Raw genomic sequence first — 22,165 nt, 5'->3', positions numbered from 1 at the left:
TTAATGTGTTAAAAACAAATGTGTGCACTATTGTTTTAGCAGTGTCAATTTAAAATCTGTTGGGTGTTTACTGCAGTTAAATATTTAAAGTCATTATTTGTCCTTGATCATTTGTCTTGTGATGGGGTTTTGTAGTTGGCTGTAAGCAGCAATGTCAGAACACTTACTAGAATGTTGTGAAGCCTCTCTTGCGTAGTTGTCAAATACCACAAATGTTGTTTTTTTTCTAAACAAAACAAGATAAAGGCTTTTGCTGTGTCAGGACCTCGTTTTATATTCCTGGTAAGATTAAGAAAAGTCTCTCAGCGTTTTATATAAATACAAGGTTTCTGACCCACTGCTGTAAAGCGGGTTGGTTGCACGGTATAGAGCATAGTTTAAAATATATAATAATAATTTACATAGTGCTGCTTTAATATCAGGTTAATTTATATAAAATTCTCGCAACTAAATTATATGAAAACCTTTCTTACTAAGGGTGAAGGTACTTTTTGTAAAACTAAATTATAGCTTAAATATTGAGTCATTTAAGAAGTTTAAAATGAGAGATCAGACATAAACGGTTGTGGGAAGCACATCTTAATACCACCAGTATGCCAGATACATAAGGTCGTGATTATTAGAAATGTCGTCTGGTCCTCTCTGGAATAAAAAACGATCAGTTCTGCGTTGATATTTAAAACAATACATTATCAGGTGGATGCAGCGTTTAATGCGATTGATGGTTACATAACGGAGTGAGGGGGCTGCTGCCATCCCAGCTGCATCTTCCTGTGAAGGAGACACTTCACAGATGATGAGAACGCACATGGAAACACCCTGCACTGCAGCGCGGTCATCGGTAAATCACCTGATGGCCACTGTCGTAGGAGGAAAACGCTCCAAACTCTTGTTATGTAAGCACAGAATATTCACGCTTGACATCACTGCCGGTGTAGATAGAAGCAGCGGCGGCTCTATTAACAGGCCCGGCTGTGTTAGCAGATGTGGGGTGTGAGTTTCCTCTGTGACTGAGTGTGTTTCTTTCCCTGCCTCCCCATTCACAACTCGCTCTGGCAAGCGCTCGTAGATTCCGAAGCCAAGCAGGCGAACGTCATCAGCTGTCTGAGTGAATGAGAGTAAAGGGGAAAAACTGCACGGCTGCATCCAGATGCCTTTCTTCAACCGAAGGTTTCCACAGACCAGGGAATTTGTTTGGGCTACTTTACTGGATTTCTGGCTTTCTCATTACCCTGTCATGTTTTCAATGATGCCGTTGAGCAATCGCCGAGCAGATGTCCGGGGCTTTTGTGCGTTTGGGCTGAATCAAAGCGCTCGTACTTTCATGGAAGACTGTTTATGTTTAGGGAGGGATCCATACTTCTTTTTCATCCGTGATGGAGTGTTGGCTGATGCATCATTGTAACCATTAAATGAAACTTTTAAAGAGCAATTACACAAAATGTTAACGATAAAGAAGGAAAATGGGCTGATTGCCAACGAGTGAGATCGACTTGGACAACGTGCAGAAGTCTGGGATAAGATGGTAAAAATATATTCTTAGGTTTAATCATTCGGGTTAAGTTCCTCCTGGAGCTGGATCCAAATCACATCTACAGCATTTTCATTTTGAATATATGGAAATGTATTCAAAACGGTCAAACTTGGGATCCAGGGGCCAAACCCTGACAATTTATGTGGCCATGCCGGAAGGTTCACTCAAATCCAAAGCGGACTTTGTTTCATGTTAATATATTATAGATGTCAACAATAAGAGTAAATGGATGTTGAAGGAAAGATAACACGGATATTATAAAAATGGATCAAGCCAATAAAACGGTTGTTAAACTTACACTTTATTTGGCTCGTGAACTGAACTGCTAAGGATTTTTGGTCCCTATTGTGATTGAGTTTTGACACCATTGCTCTGTCCACATGTTTCAATTTTTTTGTTTTGAAAAAGTAGTATAAATTTGTACACAGAACTTGTTATGTTATGACATCATCAATGAGTGCCGTAAACATATTTTGAGACTATATTCACAAGGTTCTTCTTTTTGATGAGTATGAAAAAAGGGAAAAGTTGGGTTTTCAGCGCTATGGTGTCACAACAAGATGTTTGCAACAAGGCTGAATCGAGTACTCTCAACTCAAACACATTTTAATAATCCAAACTTTTCTAAATTGGACCCGATATCGATTGATCAAGCCACTTTAACTAAAAAGTATATTAGGAATTAAATCTGAGCGTAAAATTGCATAAGTTTCTGGTTTGACAGTAAAGTTCAATAGACAAAAAGGATGTAAATTCACTTACACTAACATCACATTGTCCTCATCAATTGTGAATCCAAGAATAAGCACATGATCCATTGAAGTGGTTCGAGGCATGTACTCTTTGTTTCAGTCAACATCTTCATCATGTGACCCCCATGACAAGTCGCAGCAAGTTGTCTGCTGACGAGTGGTCTCGGAATGACTTACTTTGGTTTAAGTAAGTCTTCGCACCACTTCCAACTCTTGTGCTGTGACGGCGCTCCGCCATGACATCATGCCTCACGCTCATGTCGGCCAGACGACTGGGGAGCGGTAATAGGCCGAATAGTTGGCAGAGCCAAATCCACATGAGGGTCGTTTTCATCGCTGGGCTGTTCTGACGGGAAAGAAGAAAAGGAAAATCCGGGAAGACGCTTGATCTCACACACCTGCAGGCGTCTTTCACACATACAGAAGCACTTCACTTTGATTATTGCAGACGTTTTTGTTTTTGTTTTTTTTATAACTTCCACTTCCTGTCGCCTTTACTTTCAAAAGAAACCACAACATAGCTTGACTCAACCGTGAGAAACTAGAGCTTGAATATTTGTTTGTAACCATTTTGGATTCAATTTGATTAGACATTAAAAGGAACACAATTGCATTACTTTTCCTTTTTTATTTATCTAAAGAAATGTTATCATCTAAAAGTGGGTTGAAATCCTTTAGATAATATATTTCACTAGTTTAGTTTGTAACTGTTTTTGTTTCAGAATATCTAAGAAGAATGAAATCCTTTTTTAATGCATAGTGTCATTTTAGTTTTTTATTTGTTTGACTTCAGTGTGGCTTCACTTTGTTGTTTCGCTCAATCGTTGTTGCTCTGGCTGTTGTTTGACTAGCACTTGAAAGCCGACCCGCCCCGTCATTTGACCATAACTCTAATTGTTGTGTGGACATAATAAACTCATGATTGTGAAGACATTCACCATAAACAAACGTTGTCTTTGAAACCACAAATAGAAGTCAAGCCAATAATGAGATGACTGTCTGCGCTGGTATATGTGTTTAATGTTTAATTTATGTTGAACGTTCTCAATGCAAAGCATTTTCTGATGCCATTTTTTGTTTTTGTTTTATTTAAGGTCATAAAAGTCAGTTAATGATAAAATGTATGAACAAAAATAAAAACGGATCCCTTTTTTCATCCCATTTCCGCTTATTTTTTCCAGAGTAACATAACATTATTTTATCGTGGTACATTTTCATGTAAGAAAAGTCGTATTAAAGCCCATCTTTTTATTTTGAAATGTGACAAAAGAAGCACCTACTGTTAAACCAGAATTTAATACAAATACATTTTTATATTCTGTGTACTGTTCACTTTGCTCCTAAATTCTCAGTCATAGTAGGGCTGTGTATCGAACTTTGATTCTTCTGAGTTTCCGACCGGATCTTTCTGTCCCAAGTTTAGGTAACAATGCATGATCTAAACTTGATAATGTGTGGATTTTATTGAAAAATGATCTGATAGCTGTTCATTTCCTTTGTCACTTGACACAAACACTTGTATTACTTGCTAGCAGGTGTTCGTTTGGAATGGAAATTATTATTTATTTATTTTCTGCAAGAAGAAAAAGGTTGCTGTGGAAACTTACCGAAGCTAACTCAAGATTTGTTTTATATAATTTTCTTTCTGTCGAAATGTATCTTCTAAAATTGGTATAAAAAAAAAGAAAAGTATTGTAGGAACCTGTATCGAAGTGAATGTATTACAATTTTTGGATCAATAGCCAGCACTAGTCTCAATGTAGAGTTGGAGGTGGCAGGTTGTTCACATAATAACACACTAACACACACATTGAGACAATGCAGACTCATTAAGTAACTCATACTTTGTATCCTCACAATCTCCACATCTTGAGTTGTCGCGTAAAAAAATGTGTGGGAATATTTCTGTATCATACACAAGCTTGGATCAATCGTTACATGATAATGGTTGGGTTTTCTTGATTCATAAGAAAGCGGGTGGCATGTCTTCATTGACTCCATCTTCGGCTCCTGCTATCAGTTTGCACGAACAAACGTTCCACAGCACAATCAGAATTGAGGTTTCTCACGGACGATGCACCATAAGGCTCTGTGTTGTGAGTGGGAGTGTGACTCATTTCTTCTTGAGTGGAAAATTCATTTCTCTGGCACTCTGGCTTTCTCTATTGTTATTTCTGCCTCTGCCCACACATACAGTATATGTAACCACGCTGGATGCAACAAGTTCACGCTTGTTCTCCGGCGCAGCCCTGTGGAATTCTGGGAAATATTTCAGATAATTATCTAAAGCATATAAGATGGAAGGCAGAAAGGTGGAGGGGAAAATCCCAAGAATGCACCGCAGTAGCACTAAATACTTAATCTCTGCAGACGTCCAGGTGATCGCTGACGCACTCTTTGATTGTCTGTTGCTGCACTTCCTGTAATATTTCTTTAATGGAGCTTCCGATGAATATTTCATGTGTGTTAATCGGGGGGGAAAATCGATCTTCCTTGCTAACAACTGCTGTGAGAGGAAGTGAACAGTGCAGCACACATTACAGCCGTGGCCTAAATGCTAGGATCCGACCGTGACACGGGTTTAGCATGACTTTTGCATACATTTTGAAAAAATACAAAACGTTCAGGACATTTTAAAGGTCAAATTGAATCACGTAATCGTTGTTTTTCAGCTGCTCAACCGTTCAAGTCACATATGGCAGTGGTGAGCCTTGTACTTAATATTCATCATTATAAGGTCAAAATAAGTGGTAAGAAGATATTAACTTTTAGTTAAGAGCATCATGCTGCATTGAAACAACACGTTGCTACATGACAAACATTCTGTGAAGTGAAGCACAAAACCAGCAAATGAATATCCACACTGTAAATATGTGAATAAGTCACAGGATCATCTGGAAATCAATTATATGTGCAACAATTTTCATTCAGGCAACTTAAAACCATTGATTTGCCCAATAAAACTGAGGTATATTATCAGAAGTTGCGAATATTAAACATGCATTTGAAGAAAATAAACATTATTTTTAAAGCTTATTCTTAGGTCCATCGAAATCTTTCCATGAATTAACTTATTTGTAGCGTGCAGAGGTGGTGGGCAACACGGATCTGAAAAAATTGCAAAAAAAACATTTTTCAAATGTTTCTTTTTTAAAAAATATATTCAATTGATGCAGATTTTGCAACTAAAATAACAAATAATAATCACAACCTGAGACGAAAGGGTAACAGAAAATACAAAAAAAACACAAGGAATCTGGAAGAAAATAAAGTTAAATTGACAAAAGAAAGAAAAATGAACCACAACTAAATGTTCAGTGAATAAGTAGAGTCTATTAAAGCTTCAGTAAATCATGAGGAAAACTTTTTTAATGAGTCTGCTTGTCCAAGCTTTGTCTTCCAACTATTATCTATTGTCAACTACTTACTCAGTATTTAACATTTCCTTTTTGACTGTCAAAAATGGTTCTTTTATCCTTGTTTATTTATGTATTCATGAGATTGTTTTATCGTCTGAAATGCCACTGATTCACAAAAAAAAACATTTTAAAAGCTTACAAGCAACACTAAACAACATATTAGAAAATACATATCACAGTTTAAGATGAATTTAAAAAAATTAAGATTATTTATCAACATTAGTAAAAAAAAAAATTGCGTTTAATGTATGTATTTCTAATAAAATAAAAATAAAGGAATCAGATTATATTGCATAATTAAACTATGGTAGACAATGTACCCATTGCGGTGTCCCAACATTTCAATAACAAGCCAGCCACGGTTGGTCTACTTATTCCAGAACTCCCTTTTATTTATGTTAACTTGTATTTAGGCGGGTATTTATGTGGAATGATTTTAAGAGGGAATACATTTCATAGACTGCTTGCCATAGCAGAAGGTATTTTGATCACATGTGCATGAACATTGTGTATACATTGCTAGCTGAAGCAAATGAACCACTCCTAAAATGGAAATTTCATTTGATCGGAATAAAAAATCCCATCTTTTCCTGGACTGGTCTGCATTGTCCAAAATAAATGATGGGAAAATGATGTAGTACGTATTCTTGCGTAACATATACATGCTCAGTTGTCGTCGTAGTTACCAAGGGAACAAACCGTCTTTTTAGGCGATAAAGATGAAAAAACAAGAAGAGATATTCCTTTATACGTCCCACTGTGACGAAACGTGTGTCGCTGCCATGTTTGTTATGTTGTAGGAGGCGTAACGTGCGAAGCCCTTTGAAGTCAATCCATGTTGACCTTAAGTTCTGAGGAAGCTCTGATGTGGAGAAATGTCAGGTGTGATGATGTCGGCGTTCTCTCCTCCCTTTTCTTCGGCCACGGTGTTGCCATAACAGTGACCAAAGAGCGGCGAGCGTCAATAAGGGTTAACCACGAGTTTAAAAATTTCAAACTAGAGACGGTGTAAAATATCCACAGTGTGTTTATCAACCAAAAGCACTTTCTCCAGGAGAGAGGGTAGAAGAAGTCGAGGCGGGGATTACGCGGCCATAATGGTCGCACAATCAAAACATTTACGTAGGTGAGCAAACACACCGACGCCATGTCGGCCAGGAGGAGTGTCCTGTTACCACTCCGGTCATGTGGACTCTGCTCCGTCCTCGTGTCGCTTTATTGACGTGCAAACAGCATTCTTTAGGGCGAGCTGACATCCTGTTGTTATTTAATTTGTACGTATCACTGTGAGCTTGTAGCATCACAATCACAAGTTGATCATTGTTATCTCTTCTTAAAAACATGCACATGGAATTCAAACACACACACACACACTAGAGCAACTGTCGCAGCTCTCTGGCGCTGAGGTCACGGACCGGTTTGACCACCTCGCTTTGTATTAACACACTGCTCCTGCCCTTGGGCTGCCTGCTATTTATAGCACTTATGTTTACAAGGACATAAAGAGCAGAAAATACTTGCCCGTTTTTTTTTTTCTTCGTGGAAATGAAGCCGTGGGAAACAGCAATGTGTTTATCTTTGAAATCATCATCAGAAAATGCCTAAAAAAAGAATTTAAAACGACATTTTATTTTTTTACTGAGACCTACTGGTTGAATTTCTGTCTAAAAGCCGTCAGGTGAAGTTTTTGTTTACACGAGAGCGGTGATAGTGCTGATAGGAACCCTCTCCCCGCTCTATTGTTTTCTGAGTGATTTGAGTTTATGACCCCACATTAGGTGATACAACATATGACCCTCGCAGCTGCAGCACATAATCGTGCAGCGTTGCCAGGTAAGAGAATGCGTCATCATCCGTGTTCGTGGAAGCAGATGTAACATCCCCCGATCACGCCGCTATTATTGTGCTAATGAGGAGCGAGAGGAAGGAGGGCGGCTCGTGACGCTGCTGCGAAGCTCAGGGAGCCACATGACATCATGGTGGAACGAGGCAACAAAGAGTATCTTCCTGCCATAGTCCTCGCTCTCTCTCTCGCTCGGTGCTCGGGTCTGGGCAGTGTTTCCTCTGGCTCACACTCACACACACACACACACACACACACACGCTCATGCACTTCCTTTAATAACAACCCTTTGAAGCTCAACAAGTGTTTTATATTGCATCAACAATGTTTATTTTTAATTAAGCGTCTTCTTAAGCTAGCATAAAGCTAAAGGGTCGGTTTTTACGTATCAAATTTGGAAGAAAAAGAAAATCACAACTATAATTTTAAGTAAGATAAGTAAAGCCAGTGTAAAATATGATTCAAATTCAATAAAATAAAACTGATAAAAGGTTAAGGACATGGAAATATAATGAAATTAAAGATGTCTCCTCTTTTTATTTTAACTGTAGGAAATCCATAATTTAATCTAAATTTATACTTCTGCATTAGTCCCCAAATTACAACTGTTACATCTTAATATTTTCATGTATATCCAGTCTAGTCTATATTTTTATCTCAAAAAATATATTTGATGTTTACATACTTTCATTTAAATTAATGTTTTACGTTTACTTTCACTTTTGATCCATATTTATTTGCTCATATATTTCATATGTATTCTCTTATATGTTTATATAAAGTATTTTATATCGGTAAATACATATTTTAGTTATTTTACTTTTTTATTTGATGCCACGTTAATTTACTTTTTATCTATTTAGTTTAATTTACCCTATTTCAATGTTTAATAGTTGAGTACATTTACATATTATCCATATAAAACTTTTTTATTGTTTGTTTTTTTTGTTTGGTATTTCCTAATATATTCTAAGCAATTACATTTTATCAGCGAAGTATTTAACAGCGACGTCCCATATGTTTATGTTGTAATATATTTTACCAGTGCCGTAGTTATGAATATTATTAAGTTTTTATAATCAATAGAATTATATTGATATTAAAAAATAAACCGCCAAAAACAGAAATATTTAATCCGCAAAATAAAATGTAATGATCACATTGTTAATTAAAACCTATACTTTTTGTATTTTGAGGAGCAGACGCAGCACTGGTTCTAGAAATGTGATGGAACTTTAAAAACAAACTAAAAGAAATTGAGAAGAAGCCGATATTTCAGCCCACAAGAATTGGATCATGTAGTAGTTGGGCTGAAACACAATGCGAAGGTGGAGGTTGCTATGGCGACAAATCGCTCATCAAAAATACTTGTTCAGATTTTGAAGGGATTTTGTAAGTTTTAAATCTTAACTGGACATTCCATTTGTATGTTTTTTCAAAATCATACAAGGACCTATTTTTTGCTTCCGACTCATCCTTCTGTACTTTTGCTCGACGACCCCCTGAAACATTATATGCTTCATAAAAAGGAAGTTTGTTTCCATAAACCCAGAGATGGATGTATGGAAGCTCTCTGCCTTTTTCCATCGTCACTCAAACCCTGGGAACACACTGCCATTATGATGAAGAGAGAAATGATTCTCAGGAAGTGGAAGATGCCAGGAGTCGGCCTACCAGGAACGTATAACCGGATTATGTGAAGTAGCTTCTAATGAAAAGATGTCACGTAACATGCAAGAGAAGATGCGTCGTTCCAGCCACCCACCGCCGGTATTGTAATGACTCGGCTCAAAACATAACAATAGCAACAACATTAGCATTAATGGATCAGAGGAATACATGATTAAGATGGAGGAATATAGTCACATTTTTAAACTAATACATCAGAAGTATTAGAAGTTGTAATACTCTTATTTTACCATAAAATTATGATTTTAAATTCAGAATCGGAAACTTCTATTGCCAGTGTTGATAACACAGCATGGGATTTTTTTTTGTGGTGGCAGTACTCAAAAATGTATAATCCAGAATGCATCTTAGATTTAAAACCAACCATTTTTTTTAAGTAAAAACGGTCTGATCTGACTTTATTTTAATATCTTGAAATTAGATTTTCTTTTAGACTTGTCAGGTGAACAAGACAAAAACAAGCCCTTAATTCCTTTAAAATAAATTAAAAGACCATTATGGTTAAGTCCCTTGTATTTAAACAATTTCTTTTTAACAAATACACTTTTTAAATAAACAGGTATTTCAGGCTGTCTTTTTTTTTTTTTACATTAGGATAAGACCATTTTCTGGACTATTCATGTGAATCCAAATCATCACATAGTCAAATAAATCAATGAAAACAAGACATGAACACTTTAGTTCTTGTACCCAAAGAATCGTTGAGCAAAGTGGATGCAAATCCTCATTTTTGCAAATCACGTCTTCAGATGATTTACCTACGATCGTCACGACAAGTTGGTCCGCCGCAAGAATCCAACTGCGTTGTAGCTTTCCAACATTTGTACATTGTGGGAGCCTTAAAGTAAACATTTGTGTGGTGGTTCTGGTTCTTCGCTGACCACGAGAGCGTGACTCAACCTTGTGGTCGATATTTAATAGATCAGACAAAGGAGATGAGAACTGAATAATCGGTGAGACGCTGAATAAAGATGAAGTTGTCTGAGCGTTTCATATGGAAATAAATTATATCACTTTATGGAGATTGTGTGTGTTCTCACAGCCGCGGTGATTCATGCCGCCTCTGTTCGCATCAACTTGCTGCTGCAGATGTTTGTTGTGAAGCAGCTGCCAGATTTAATGTTTGACCATCTATAGTCGTTCACAGTGTTCTTACCCTATTAAAAAGTCTGAAGTAAATCCTTTATTGAAATTATTATATTTTAGCTTGAATACAATGTATTGTATCCATTGATATACAATGTAACTGTTTCAGTATTTATCTGGTGACAAAATTGATTTAATTATTTGCAGCTTTTAAAGCTAAAACTCACCTCAACGTTCTCACCTCAAATGTCTTTTTTCATTATTGACTGTACCTCAAAAACATTGATAAAACATTGTTTTTTCAAATACATAATAACATTCATTTCCACTTCCTTCCTGTCCTCAAAATGAAAAAACAAAGCTGAAAAAAAACAACCTAACTCAACCACAAAATACAGTTTTTATGATTTGAAAAACACATGTATAAAGTTAAGGAGAATAATAATTGAATTAGAAAAAAATGAAAGAATAATTAGCCCATATACTATCAGAACATACAGTTTTCTCCAAGATAATATTGTTTTCCATATCAAATAAAAGGAGTTTGTGTTTCCTCTTGTGGCATATTGCAATTTCCTGTGTATAGTTTGAAGAACGTGAAAGTTTCCATTGAGATAGAATAAGACGCCTCGCCACAGTAATGTGGTGAATGATACTGTCTTTTTAAAACCAACGTTTAGATTTAGGTCTTATGAGACACAACTATGGCAAGTGTTGCAAAATGTTGTATCTGTAAAGAAAAGCATCAAAATTTCCAAATAAATAAATATATTTATAAATATTTTAAAATATGAAAGACATCCCAGTAGTTTGATACTCGATAAAGAAGCAAAAAAAGGTGATTTACAATACATTATGGTAAATGCTATCAGACTCCAATCATGTAGATGGTTTTTAGAAATATTTAAAAAATAAATTCACCAGATCAGAAAGGATAATTAAAACATTTTCAAGCGGGTTAATTCAAAACAATACATTTATAGATACACCATGTACAACACAACAGTTGGTCATTCATTCTTGGCCAAAAATGACCCCAAAGTAAAAAAAACAAACTGTTTTGCATCAAAACATTGTTAAATTAAATTATACACAGACAAAGGTTTAGTTAAGATGTTTATTGTGTTACAAATACTGCTGTTTTAGGCAACTTTAGCTTAGATTGTTTCTTGTAGCGTCTTAGCTTAGCATCGCTAACTAATGAGTCCACTCTCTTGACTGTTTACTCACCTGTTCTGGTCACTTCCTCTTTTGAAACCCGCTTTTCTTTCGTCCATCCATACTTCATCCTAATTGTCAGTATTAGACTTGAAAATTATTAATTAATGTGGCTTTTTCATTGGCGTCAATCGTGAAGCCGTTTTGTTATGTGTCTGACCCACTTCCTGTTTGTTTGTTTTTCTCTAAGGAAGTGGCAATTGACTTTTTTATTCACCACAGAATTTTGAATAGGAACAAAGTGGTCCAGCAAAGTGGTTGAAAAAGATACACGACGTATTCATAATCGGTGAAGTAGTTTGTATTACCGAGTTAAATCGGCAACATCTTACTTCAATAAACTAAATGTTCCTCGGTTTCCTCTATTGGGGGGACACGACCTTTCAGCACCGGGCTGTACCCAGACGACATCTGTGTACGTGTGAAGACTGTTCTATAACTAGTGCCGTACGAATTAAATACGCTACTATTACTTAAGTATTTTGCAATGCAGGTAATGTTTTGGGGTCACACGAGGCAGAAGATGGTATGTTATTCCCCCGTTTGACATCAGTGGCCTGCCTGTGATGATGTCAGGGCTGCTAAGCAGAAACATAAATAAAGGGCGGCGACCACACAACCCGCATGGAACAAGTTAGTCTGGCAAGTTCCTGTACAGGGCAACACATATTTCTGCTCGTGTGTAAGTGACAAAACTATGAGATAATTGGGAATAAAACTAGGGCGAACCTGTGGGAACACCTCTGGGTTTTTTTGGGTTTTTTCATCCAACACAGGAAGTACTCTACACACGATTTCCTCACATAAACTCGCAGTGTTTAGGTTTGTTGATGGTTACTATCCTCCTGTAGATGTTATTTTTGACGTCCTGACTTAATAATTATCATCCAGGAAGCAGCGATGATGCATCTGACGGGCACCACCGAGATGCAAAATTGATTAACGGCAACAGAGCAATGGACCCAGAGACTAGACAGGAAATGACATGTAATGGTAATATGTGATTGTGGCAGCTGCTGGGCGTTTCCTCGTGCGCATCTTTGAGGGAGTTTGAAAATGTTTCCTCTGATTAATCAAAGTATTGGCTTTGTATTTAACTAGGCCAATGGTGTGCTCTTACCTAACCGCTCCAGAATGGAAGTTAAAGTTTAACTAGAAATTAAACAATCTAGGTTTCACTTTTAATTCTTTATGACTCTTTACCTGGCGGTTCTGAAGCGCTGCAGATATTCTTTTAAAAGATGATCATGGTATTGGGATAGGTTAATACATCGTTGATCTTATATTGGGCAAAGAAACAAACAAGTTGAAATAAATAACTTTATTTGCATTTCAAAAAAGTAGATAAATACAGAAAATATACCAGGGTTAAATTGCATTGAAAGCAACTTATTGAACATTTTATTGTATTACTCTTTTTTTTTTTTTACTATTTAAGCAACATTCTTGTACTTTTTTTGATGCAACTTGACAGTCGTTTTGTGGGTGGAAACCAAATAAATCTCTGAATAGTAGCATTTGGTGTGAACGCACCTATAAGACTCTATGCAAGTAAAGACAAAAAGTATATACTGAAAAGTAAAAGTTACATTTTAAAATGTTGAGGGGCTCTCTTGAGTAGTACAATAAAGAAAAAAATAGTAATCTCAATCCAGATTAGGGGTCACTAGAGGTTAAGACTGGGCCACCAACTGGACTAAAGTCTCTTGCGGCAGCATCACTGAATTTGTAAACCTAGTGGTGGGCTGCAGAATTGCATACATTAGTTTGAGGCCTCTGGTCTAGATGATAAACTCCCATGTCTTTTAGTTCAAGTAATTGATACACGCTGGTGTAAAAGTAAAATTACCGTTCCAAATTACCTTCTTAAATAGCAGAGAACATTGAAAAACGACTCAAATACAGTGGACGTGGAAACCATTCAATCACAGGTAAAAAAGAAGTGATGCACAGCTGAAGAATCAGGGAGGAGAAGAAGAAAAGATGATGTGTTTGCTGAGCGCTGAAAGAAAACAGGATGCAGACTATAGAAGGAGGAACTTGTATTATTTGCAGTTGTGTCTGCATTGTGCAGAGTTTGAATAGTAGGGCGTGTGACTCACGTTGGCTACAATCATTTGACACGCTGCTGACCCTTTGCAGGAAATCAATGTCATTCGTTTGACACTTTCATCCAAAATGGACTCTCCGGTAGCTTAATTTGGACGTCGGCAGGATGACCCCCCCCCCCTGCTCTCTGTGTCGGTGTTGTTTTTAAAATGAAAATTTTCTGGACCACACAAAACTTCATGTATACTTCTATGTAAACGTTTTTCTTCTCCTAAACAACTGGTGGTTTAATGAGGAAGTGCAACTGTTATTAGTTGAGTCCTGGGTTATGTTGAAGAGAAGCAGGTGCTCTCACTTAATGATTCTCTTAGGGGATATTTGGACGCTGGTTATTATTAATACATTCATGCTCCATGTTTGTGACCAAATGGCGGCGACTCTTGAGTCAGCTGCTTCCTATTTAAATACCCTGAGAGTAGTTAACCTGTTCTTCAAGACTTTTAATGCAATCATAAGTATTTTAGTCTCTATTGCCTGCAATTAAAGTTGTTGACCATGTAAATAAAAGAAAAGAAATGAAAGAATTTCCCCCTGTTGGTGCTTTTTTTTTTTTTTTAATCTTGGGTAGTGCTTAAGGGAACCAGTTTTATTTCTATATCCATTTCTTACTTTATTGTCTGAAACTTTTTTTTATTGTTATTTTTAAATAAAATATGTGATTTTTCTTTTTATATTTCCTAAAATATCTTTTGTTTTTACAACCATGCAAAGTCAAGTCCTTCTGACAAATGTATAAGTATATTTTTGTGTGAATCGCAATTCTTTTATAAAGAAACTTATTATTTTATTTATGAAAGTAGACTTAAAAAAAAGAAACACAAAAAAATGGTGAGTTTCCTGTAAGAATTAAACGTATAATAATGAGCTAATATATCCGCTTATATTAGCTTGTGACGATTCAATCATTTAAAATATATATACTAGCTAAGTACTCAGCGTTGCTTGGGATTTTCATAAGATGCTAAACGGTAAAAATAACATTTTAAATGAAAAATGCAAAGGCCAATGCTATTGTCATTTTTTCGGCAGATCGCGACAGATTACATAAAAATTATTTGGAAACTGCTAAGCGCTAATGGACAAGCCACGAATGTTGGAGGACCTGTTAGTTTAATAAGGCTGTAACTTGTTTAATGTTTGAGCCACAGAGCTGTAATTTAGTTTAAAACCTTCTTTAGAATATGAAGAATAACTAATAACAAGGGAGTAGCTGGTGCACAATCGTTTTTAGGACCTTTTATAGCGGATGAACAAGAGCAAAAACTAAAAACCAGGCTTAGTCTAGACACAAAACATTTCATGGGAGTCATTTTGAGCCAAAGAAGAGCTCTGTAGGACCCCTGTAGATCCCGTGAGTAAGCGAGCTGACTCAAGTGACCTTTATAGATATAGATATTTATAAACTTACTGTAAGAAAAGGGGATGTTTTTACAGTAAGAGTGGTTGATAAAGGCTCACATGATGACATTGGTTTTGTTTGGTTGTTGTGGCCTGTGGCTCTTAAATTAACATGATGCTTTTTTTCCGCCTCTCAGAAGGCTGACCATGTACAGGAATTCCCCCTGTTCTCTTATTTTCAGCTTAAAGTGTTAAAAATAGAGCAACAATCCTGTAAACTATAAGCATTCACGACATGCTGGACGAACATTGTGTTTTTGTCCTTAAGGGTAAAAGAGTTATTTGTGGGAACATTCCACAAAGCAAACTAAAATAAGAACCATTTGATTAGTATACGTGTTAAAATGAAATAAAATAAGAATAATGTAGATATTTTATTGCAGGTTTAATCAAACTTAAATTCAGTTTTTATACACTATTTAAAAATAAAATCTGGAATATCAAATTGATATAAAGAAACAACATTATAACATTTAAAATAAATCTTTAGTAATGGATTTATTTAGAGTAAACGTGTGATGTTAAAATTGTGACTCTTGTAATTAAACTTCATGATGTTCCTTTTCTCTGGTGTTGTTGCTGCAGGTGGAGGAGGGAAGCGGAAAGGGAGAAGCAAGAAATGGAGGGAGATCCTTCGCTTTCCTCACATCAGTCAATGCACTGAGCTGGGAAACATCATCGGTACGCTGACGCGTCTGTGAAAGTGATGAAATCGTGTGCAGTGCTGTTGTTAAAGAAATGCCTTTCTGTTGCAGACAGGGATTATGTCAGCGTTTGTGAGAAACAGCCAATCGGACGACTTCTCTTTCGTCTTTACTGTGATACCAGACCCAAACTACAACGCTGCATACAGCTGCTGGATGCTATGGTACACACACACACACAACCACACACACATTTTGACACCACAATGTATGCATGTGTTCAAGATGGAAACTATTTATGGCTTAGATGACAAAAGCTACTAAAAAAAACCTAATTTATTCTTATTAGTGTGACAGTTATTAGAATGAAAAGTATGATTTTTGAACGTATTAATGCATTAAAAACACAAATTCAAGTTCTATTGTAACTGTGTCCATCCATACTGTGAGTTTCATACTGCGTCTGTATCTATATATTTGATGTACACAACATACTTGATGCTGTGTCGACAGTATTTATACTAGCACATGTTGAATCAGCCTCAATATTTACATCAGCTGTGACACTGAGAGATCGCCTCAACGATATAGTAACAAATGAAAATCTACAGATCATAAGAATGTAAGATTATGAATGATGTTCCCAGACTATCCTCTCTCCAGCTACATCTTCTTAAGCTGTAAAAAGGTGTGAGGTACAACTTTTAATAACCATTTACAACCATTGTCTGACCGCAGACGACAGCTGAGTATAAAACACAACAAGAATGTTTAATAAATCTGATATTTAATTTCATTGATCAGTTTTTTTTCTGTCACTGTTGCTGCCATAGTGTTCAACAGTCTACACTTTTTTTATCTTACTTTTTTATTTCAATTACCCCATTGATTTTCAACTGTGCTGTGAAAAATCCAGTGACATCTAGTGGTGAGTTTATTTACTTCGGTCTTCCTTATATGCCTTTGTCAGACTAGTACGTAAAAGATGAAACGTTGTTAATCCAGGACAAGCAGTTTAATGCTGGGATTTAAAAATCAACAATTACATTTTTTTTTAATGAAATTTGTTTTTGATATATTATTGAAAATTTTTATACCACTGTGTAGACCAAATTATATTTACACTAATGACAAATATAAAACATCAAGTGTATTAGTGTGTTATTTTATATTCCTTTAAAAAGAAAAAATCACACTTTATTTTTGATCATAAACGGCTGTGTTGCAAAATATTTCTTTGCATTTAATGATGATTTGATAACGATAATTACAACAATTTTCAAATATGTATTATCCCTTTGTTTTAGTTGTTAATACAGTAAAAAAAAAAGAAGGAAATAAAGGGTGAAAAAAAGATTTTGTCAATTTAACTTTACTTTCTGTGTAATCGGGCTGGACTGGTATTAAATCTTGTGAATATTGGTAATATAAAGTTTCTTATTCAAAGCAACAAAAGCTTTGTTACAGGAAAAATATCACTCCTAAATCTCCTGATATTCACCTGATTCTTGAGTAAAAATGTGGCACAGCATGTTCACATCGTAGGTGAAGCTACTTGTGTTAATGCCTGGAGCTGTTTTGTTCCACACCGTAGCACGCCGCTCACAACGACACCCTGGAGGGTCTTTGTTTGGTTCTGTGAGAGCGAACAAAACTGGCGTGATGAGGGGGTCTCCTAAACCGCGGGCTCGTGGGATCTCTGTGGAAAAGCGGCTATTGTGGCTTTATTGGGTGTTAAGTGTCAGACTGTTTCTCGGTGATGTGCGCTGACTTCCTGGAGTCCATTCGTCGGTCTGAGGTTGCCTGGGAAACTGCCTGCTGGATGTCATTGGTCAAGGGAAAGACTTCATAATCCTGTGTGATCGGCCGGGGAGGGGGCTCTTCACCTGCGGCGGGCAGGTGGAACAGTGCGTGTAGGAGGACGCTCGGTTCACAGAAGCAACCGTATCAGACCAGATCGGTTCACATTCTTTGGATTAGAGCGTCAGTGGTGCCGAACCATCATCACAGAGCGGGCAATTAAACCCAGTTCTGATTATTCAAACAGCCAGTCCTGCTCCCAGCACCCCCCCACCCCCCTCGCTGCGTCTAGACGGGATACCTCCCACATGACACATTTAAGTCTTTATCTTTGCCCAGAATATCTTTGCGGGTATGTGACAACACAGAAAGGCCAGCATTGTTTCCCACACCACGCCATCCAATCCCGACAGAGCCCCTCCTCCCCCCCCCCGTCCTCCTGCCAAACTGCTCCCTAAAAGTGACCGCCACCCTTTGCGAGAGGGAAACCTCTTACAAGTTGGCACCCGAGACACATGTTGTAGCTAATTTTGACAACCATGTGACCGACCGGAGAGGCCGTGACGCTCTTGGACTGTCGCTCTCAACACTCAAAACAATAAACCGGATTTACATGTAATTATTTCACAGTCGGTGTTGATGCCTTCTGAATACAAAATGAAGAAACCATAAAATAAAGTTGAGTCACAGAAACGTATAAATTCTATTCTTTGAGCTTAATCAAACACATTGATCAGGCCTTTGAATCATTAATCTTGTCTTTAAAATGATAATAAACTAGTTTGACAAAGGACTAAAAACTATATTTTTTTATATGCATGTGTGTTAATGAAACAGAACACCAGTGAACACAACCATTTTTATAAATAAATGTACTGATCTATTGAATCACCTTCTGAAAACTAATACATACACTACACACATATGTATTGTGTGCAATGAAGTAAGAATAAACTCTATGAAAATGTGTTAAAAAAAACAAAATAATAATGAAATTCATCATTCTTATTAAATTTTAAAGCATAGTAAATAAGTTAAAAAATGCCTTTAAACATGAATTTTAAGTTTTATTTACGTGGAATTAATTTAACCTCATTGAGCTTAATAAAAGGAAATACCTGAGGCATCTTAACGTTTTACCTTTTGTCCCCAACATTATATCTTTATGTTCAAAATCCGACTCTACAGCGGCCACTAGAGAGTTTAAAGATGTACTACAATGTTAACAGGTACATGGAGCCACCTTCTTATTAACTTATTGAGTGTGCCAACATGCTAATCTTAATAAATATGTTTATTTAAATTAAATATAGTTTATAAGAATATTATTATTTTTTCTATTATTATTAAAACAGAAAATAAATAAGTAGGTAAATAAATACCATTGTTTTTTTTGCAGTGGCAGTTAAGAATAAATGAAATAAGATGTAACTCTTAGCAGCTCCTTTGGATATTTTTTGTTAGAAAGAAAATCTTAATCCTATTGAAATGAATGTTCTTGAACATTTACCTTCATGTATTCTTGATGTATTTACCCGTGGCTTTGTCCCGAGGTGTCAGTGACGCCGAGGCTTTTTAAAGCCAGAGTTTCCTAAAGCTGCTGGCTTAGGTGTGTACGTACTGTTTACGTGTGTGTGTGTGTTTTGTAGTGGAAAGCTTCTGAGGCTGGTGTGACACACTGTGACACTCCAGGACCTCGAGGAATCCTGCCGTGTTTTCCGTATGGTTGCCAGGCAACAGAGGGCAATGCTGAGAGAGAGAAAAAGTGCTGAGAAATAAAGATAAAACGGAGCGAGGATTAACCAGCCTCACGTGTTTCTCATATGAACACTGCTCTCTTTTGGAAAGTTTGAGAGACGCCAGGATTGTTTTTAGGAGGTGAGTTACGTGAGGCGTCCAAGGCAGTCCATCCTGCGCTGGTGGGTTCAAACGCGGTGCTGGTGGGATCATGTCTAATGGGATTTTAATTGTACAACAGAAAATTAGCAATTGTCTGTAAACCACAGATGGAGGACACGTTTTTTAAAAATGCATTATCACTATTTTAACATGTGTGTCAGTCTCAGGAATAATATAAACAAATAATGTCCCCAATTTATAGTTATATTTCTAGACGTGTCTAGAAATGGTCATTAAATATAAAGTTCATGTTTGAAATCCTTTGTCGAATCTCAATATTTAATTCTCATTTCCTCTTAACTTAAACCCTGTGGTATCTCAGGGTCAAAGTGACCCAGAGGCCCGAAAACCAATGTGTTTGAGGTATCCCTTGAGTTGTCTCTGTGTCAAGGTGAACGACCTCCTGCCTTTCATAAAGACATATTCAGTAATGGAGGTTTGTTTTCGGGCCTCTGGGTCACTTTGACCCTGAGAGTCTGACAAGGGTCGATAAACAAAACGATAATAATAATAAGGTAAAACGCTCCAATGAACATAGTTCGAATCAAATTGAAATTGTACATACAATTAAATATAAACTTTCAGAGATAAAAATCCATAAATAACAAATATTTTATTTCAATGTTTTGCTGACTATGACTTAATGTTTAAGTGAAGAACTCAGTGAGATCTATAAGTAAAGTATGTATGGTAATATACAACTAAATATTATTTTCCCTTTCATTTTGAGGGGCCACTGAGAAGAAATATTGGCTTCACTTTAGTTTTTACATGTCAATTAGATAATATTGGGTCTGGGAAGGGTAAGAAATGTGGCAAAAGAGCTTATATTAAGAATTTAAATTATAACAACCAATAGGAAATCGCTATTGCAAATGTAAATGTTTTCTACTCTATCTCCTCGACAAGGACACTTTTGTAAAACAGCCTAAACATTTGTTCCAGGAGTGAAGCAGCTACTTATCTGTTATTGTGTTTCTGTTTCTATTTTGTCTGCGTGTGCAGGAAGACTATGAGGTAACACCCGACGAAAAGAGAAAAAGTCGAGGGGACCAGATCATCAAGACTTTTCTCTCAAAGCAGGTACGTTGCATGAGTCGGTGGATGATAAATGACTCACCTGAGGCCCGGAATAATAAGTGCAGCTGAATAATGACGTAGATTGTGCTGCACTTCACACGGAACATTCGCTGCTGAACCATAACAAGTGTCAGTGTTGTAGCCATTGCTGTGTGAGACGGGTTTATCACCGACACGCCGTTTACAGCTTAAGAAACGTGTGAGTGTTGCAGGTTGTGTGTAATAAAAAGTAATGTATTTGTGCCTGTCTGTGTGTTTACCGACGTAGTCGCCTCAGCATGTGGACATCGCCGAGGTCTTTGCGGACCAGTGCCGGGAGAACCTGGAGCTCAGTCCATGTAAGGAGATCTTCAGCTGCTGTCGCAAGTGAGTTTGTTTGAATCTCTGCTCACCTGTCGACGTGGAGCTCACCTGTCGGCTCTTCATGAGGCCTCCACTTCACTCGGATATTCTAAATGATTAACAATAGAATAGGTGAAACAATTGTGTGCATTACAAATCATTATGTGTGATGACAAACATGATATTATGATTGACTTGAAAACGCATTATGTACACTTTATCAGATGTTTAAAAGTAAGTAAGTAATATTAGTGATAATTTTAATTATTATTTTTTAAGTTGACGCTCCACTGCATTACTAGTTGTTAAATAAATAATTAGCAATGGAATAAATTGTATTAAGGATATCATGAAACCTTTTAAAATTAATTGTAAAATGTTTATTGCGGGTAATGATGTGTGAGTAGATTTTTTTAATTGAAATATATTAAATTCAAAATGCCAAATATAATAAAATTTGATAATTGTTACCTAAATATACCAATAATACTTTTTAACATTATAAACTTTATTTTTCTCATTTTTTGTCTGTATAAAAAATAGTAGATTCAAATAATTAATAATACAATACTTTTACAAAACAGGTTTATTATTTATCTTCTATCTAGTTTAGAATTTAAAAAAACGACAGAGAAACACATTCAAGTTAAGAGTTAAATTACATCCATTGTTGGGAAAGCAAATAATATTTCAAGTAATGTATTATTTTACTTCTTTTTTTTTACCTTGAAACATAGCCATTGAGCTATGTTAGCAATTTCTCATCTTAGCTGTGTTAGTCATATATTGTAGTTCGTTTTGAGGGGGATTCAAAGCTAAGCTAATTAGCCTCAATGGCTACCTCGCTACTGTACCTCAAATGCTAAGCTAACTATATACAGAGGCGTCTTGTAAACAATACTAAAGCAAAAAGTTGCAGTGAAACCCAAGATGAAATTAATTTGATATTATTAAATGTTTATGTTTTGCTTTCATCCAAAATCATATAGCGTTTTATAGCTGCCATTTATAACTTGTATATATTTTCTTATAATGCCAGTGTCCAGTAAATCAAATATTTTCTTGAACTTTTCTAACTGTAATACTTCTTGTGTGCTTGAGCAGGGCATTGCACGACTACCTGAGCGCTGTACCGTTCAACGACTATGAGAACAGCATGTACTTCGATCGCTTCCTTCAGTGGAAGATGCTGGAGAGGTCAGTTAAAACTTTGTGCTCGTGTGATTTAAAGAACTTGAATTATTATATTTGAATTTGTTTTTATTATTTTATGAGTTATTTAATATATATGTGTATGTTTGTTTATGTGTGTGTGTGTGTGTATATATATATATATATATATATATATATAT

At 36.3% G+C, this 22,165-nt stretch overlaps 1 protein-coding gene across 1 annotated transcript in view; it reads left to right on the top strand.

Moving 5' to 3' along the window:
• Positions 1-22,165, top strand: part of grk5l (G protein-coupled receptor kinase 5 like) — a 32,818-nt gene that overhangs the window by 5,408 nt on the left and 5,245 nt on the right. Inside the window, exons 2-6 of the mRNA XM_087795322.1 lie at positions 15,634-15,729; positions 15,804-15,916; positions 20,397-20,474; positions 20,740-20,837; positions 21,918-22,010. Coding sequence (XP_087651448.1) covers positions 15,634-15,729; positions 15,804-15,916; positions 20,397-20,474; positions 20,740-20,837; positions 21,918-22,010 — 478 coding nt within the window. The remainder of the gene's footprint in view (positions 1-15,633; positions 15,730-15,803; positions 15,917-20,396; positions 20,475-20,739; positions 20,838-21,917; positions 22,011-22,165) is intronic.

Source organism: Callionymus lyra, chromosome 1 (assembly GCF_982586985.1).
Source record: "Callionymus lyra chromosome 1, fCalLyr1.hap1.1, whole genome shotgun sequence".
In the NCBI taxonomy this organism is placed as follows: Eukaryota; Metazoa; Chordata; class Actinopteri; order Syngnathiformes; family Callionymidae; genus Callionymus; species Callionymus lyra.
This window is presented reverse-complemented; position numbering and strand designations above follow the sequence as displayed.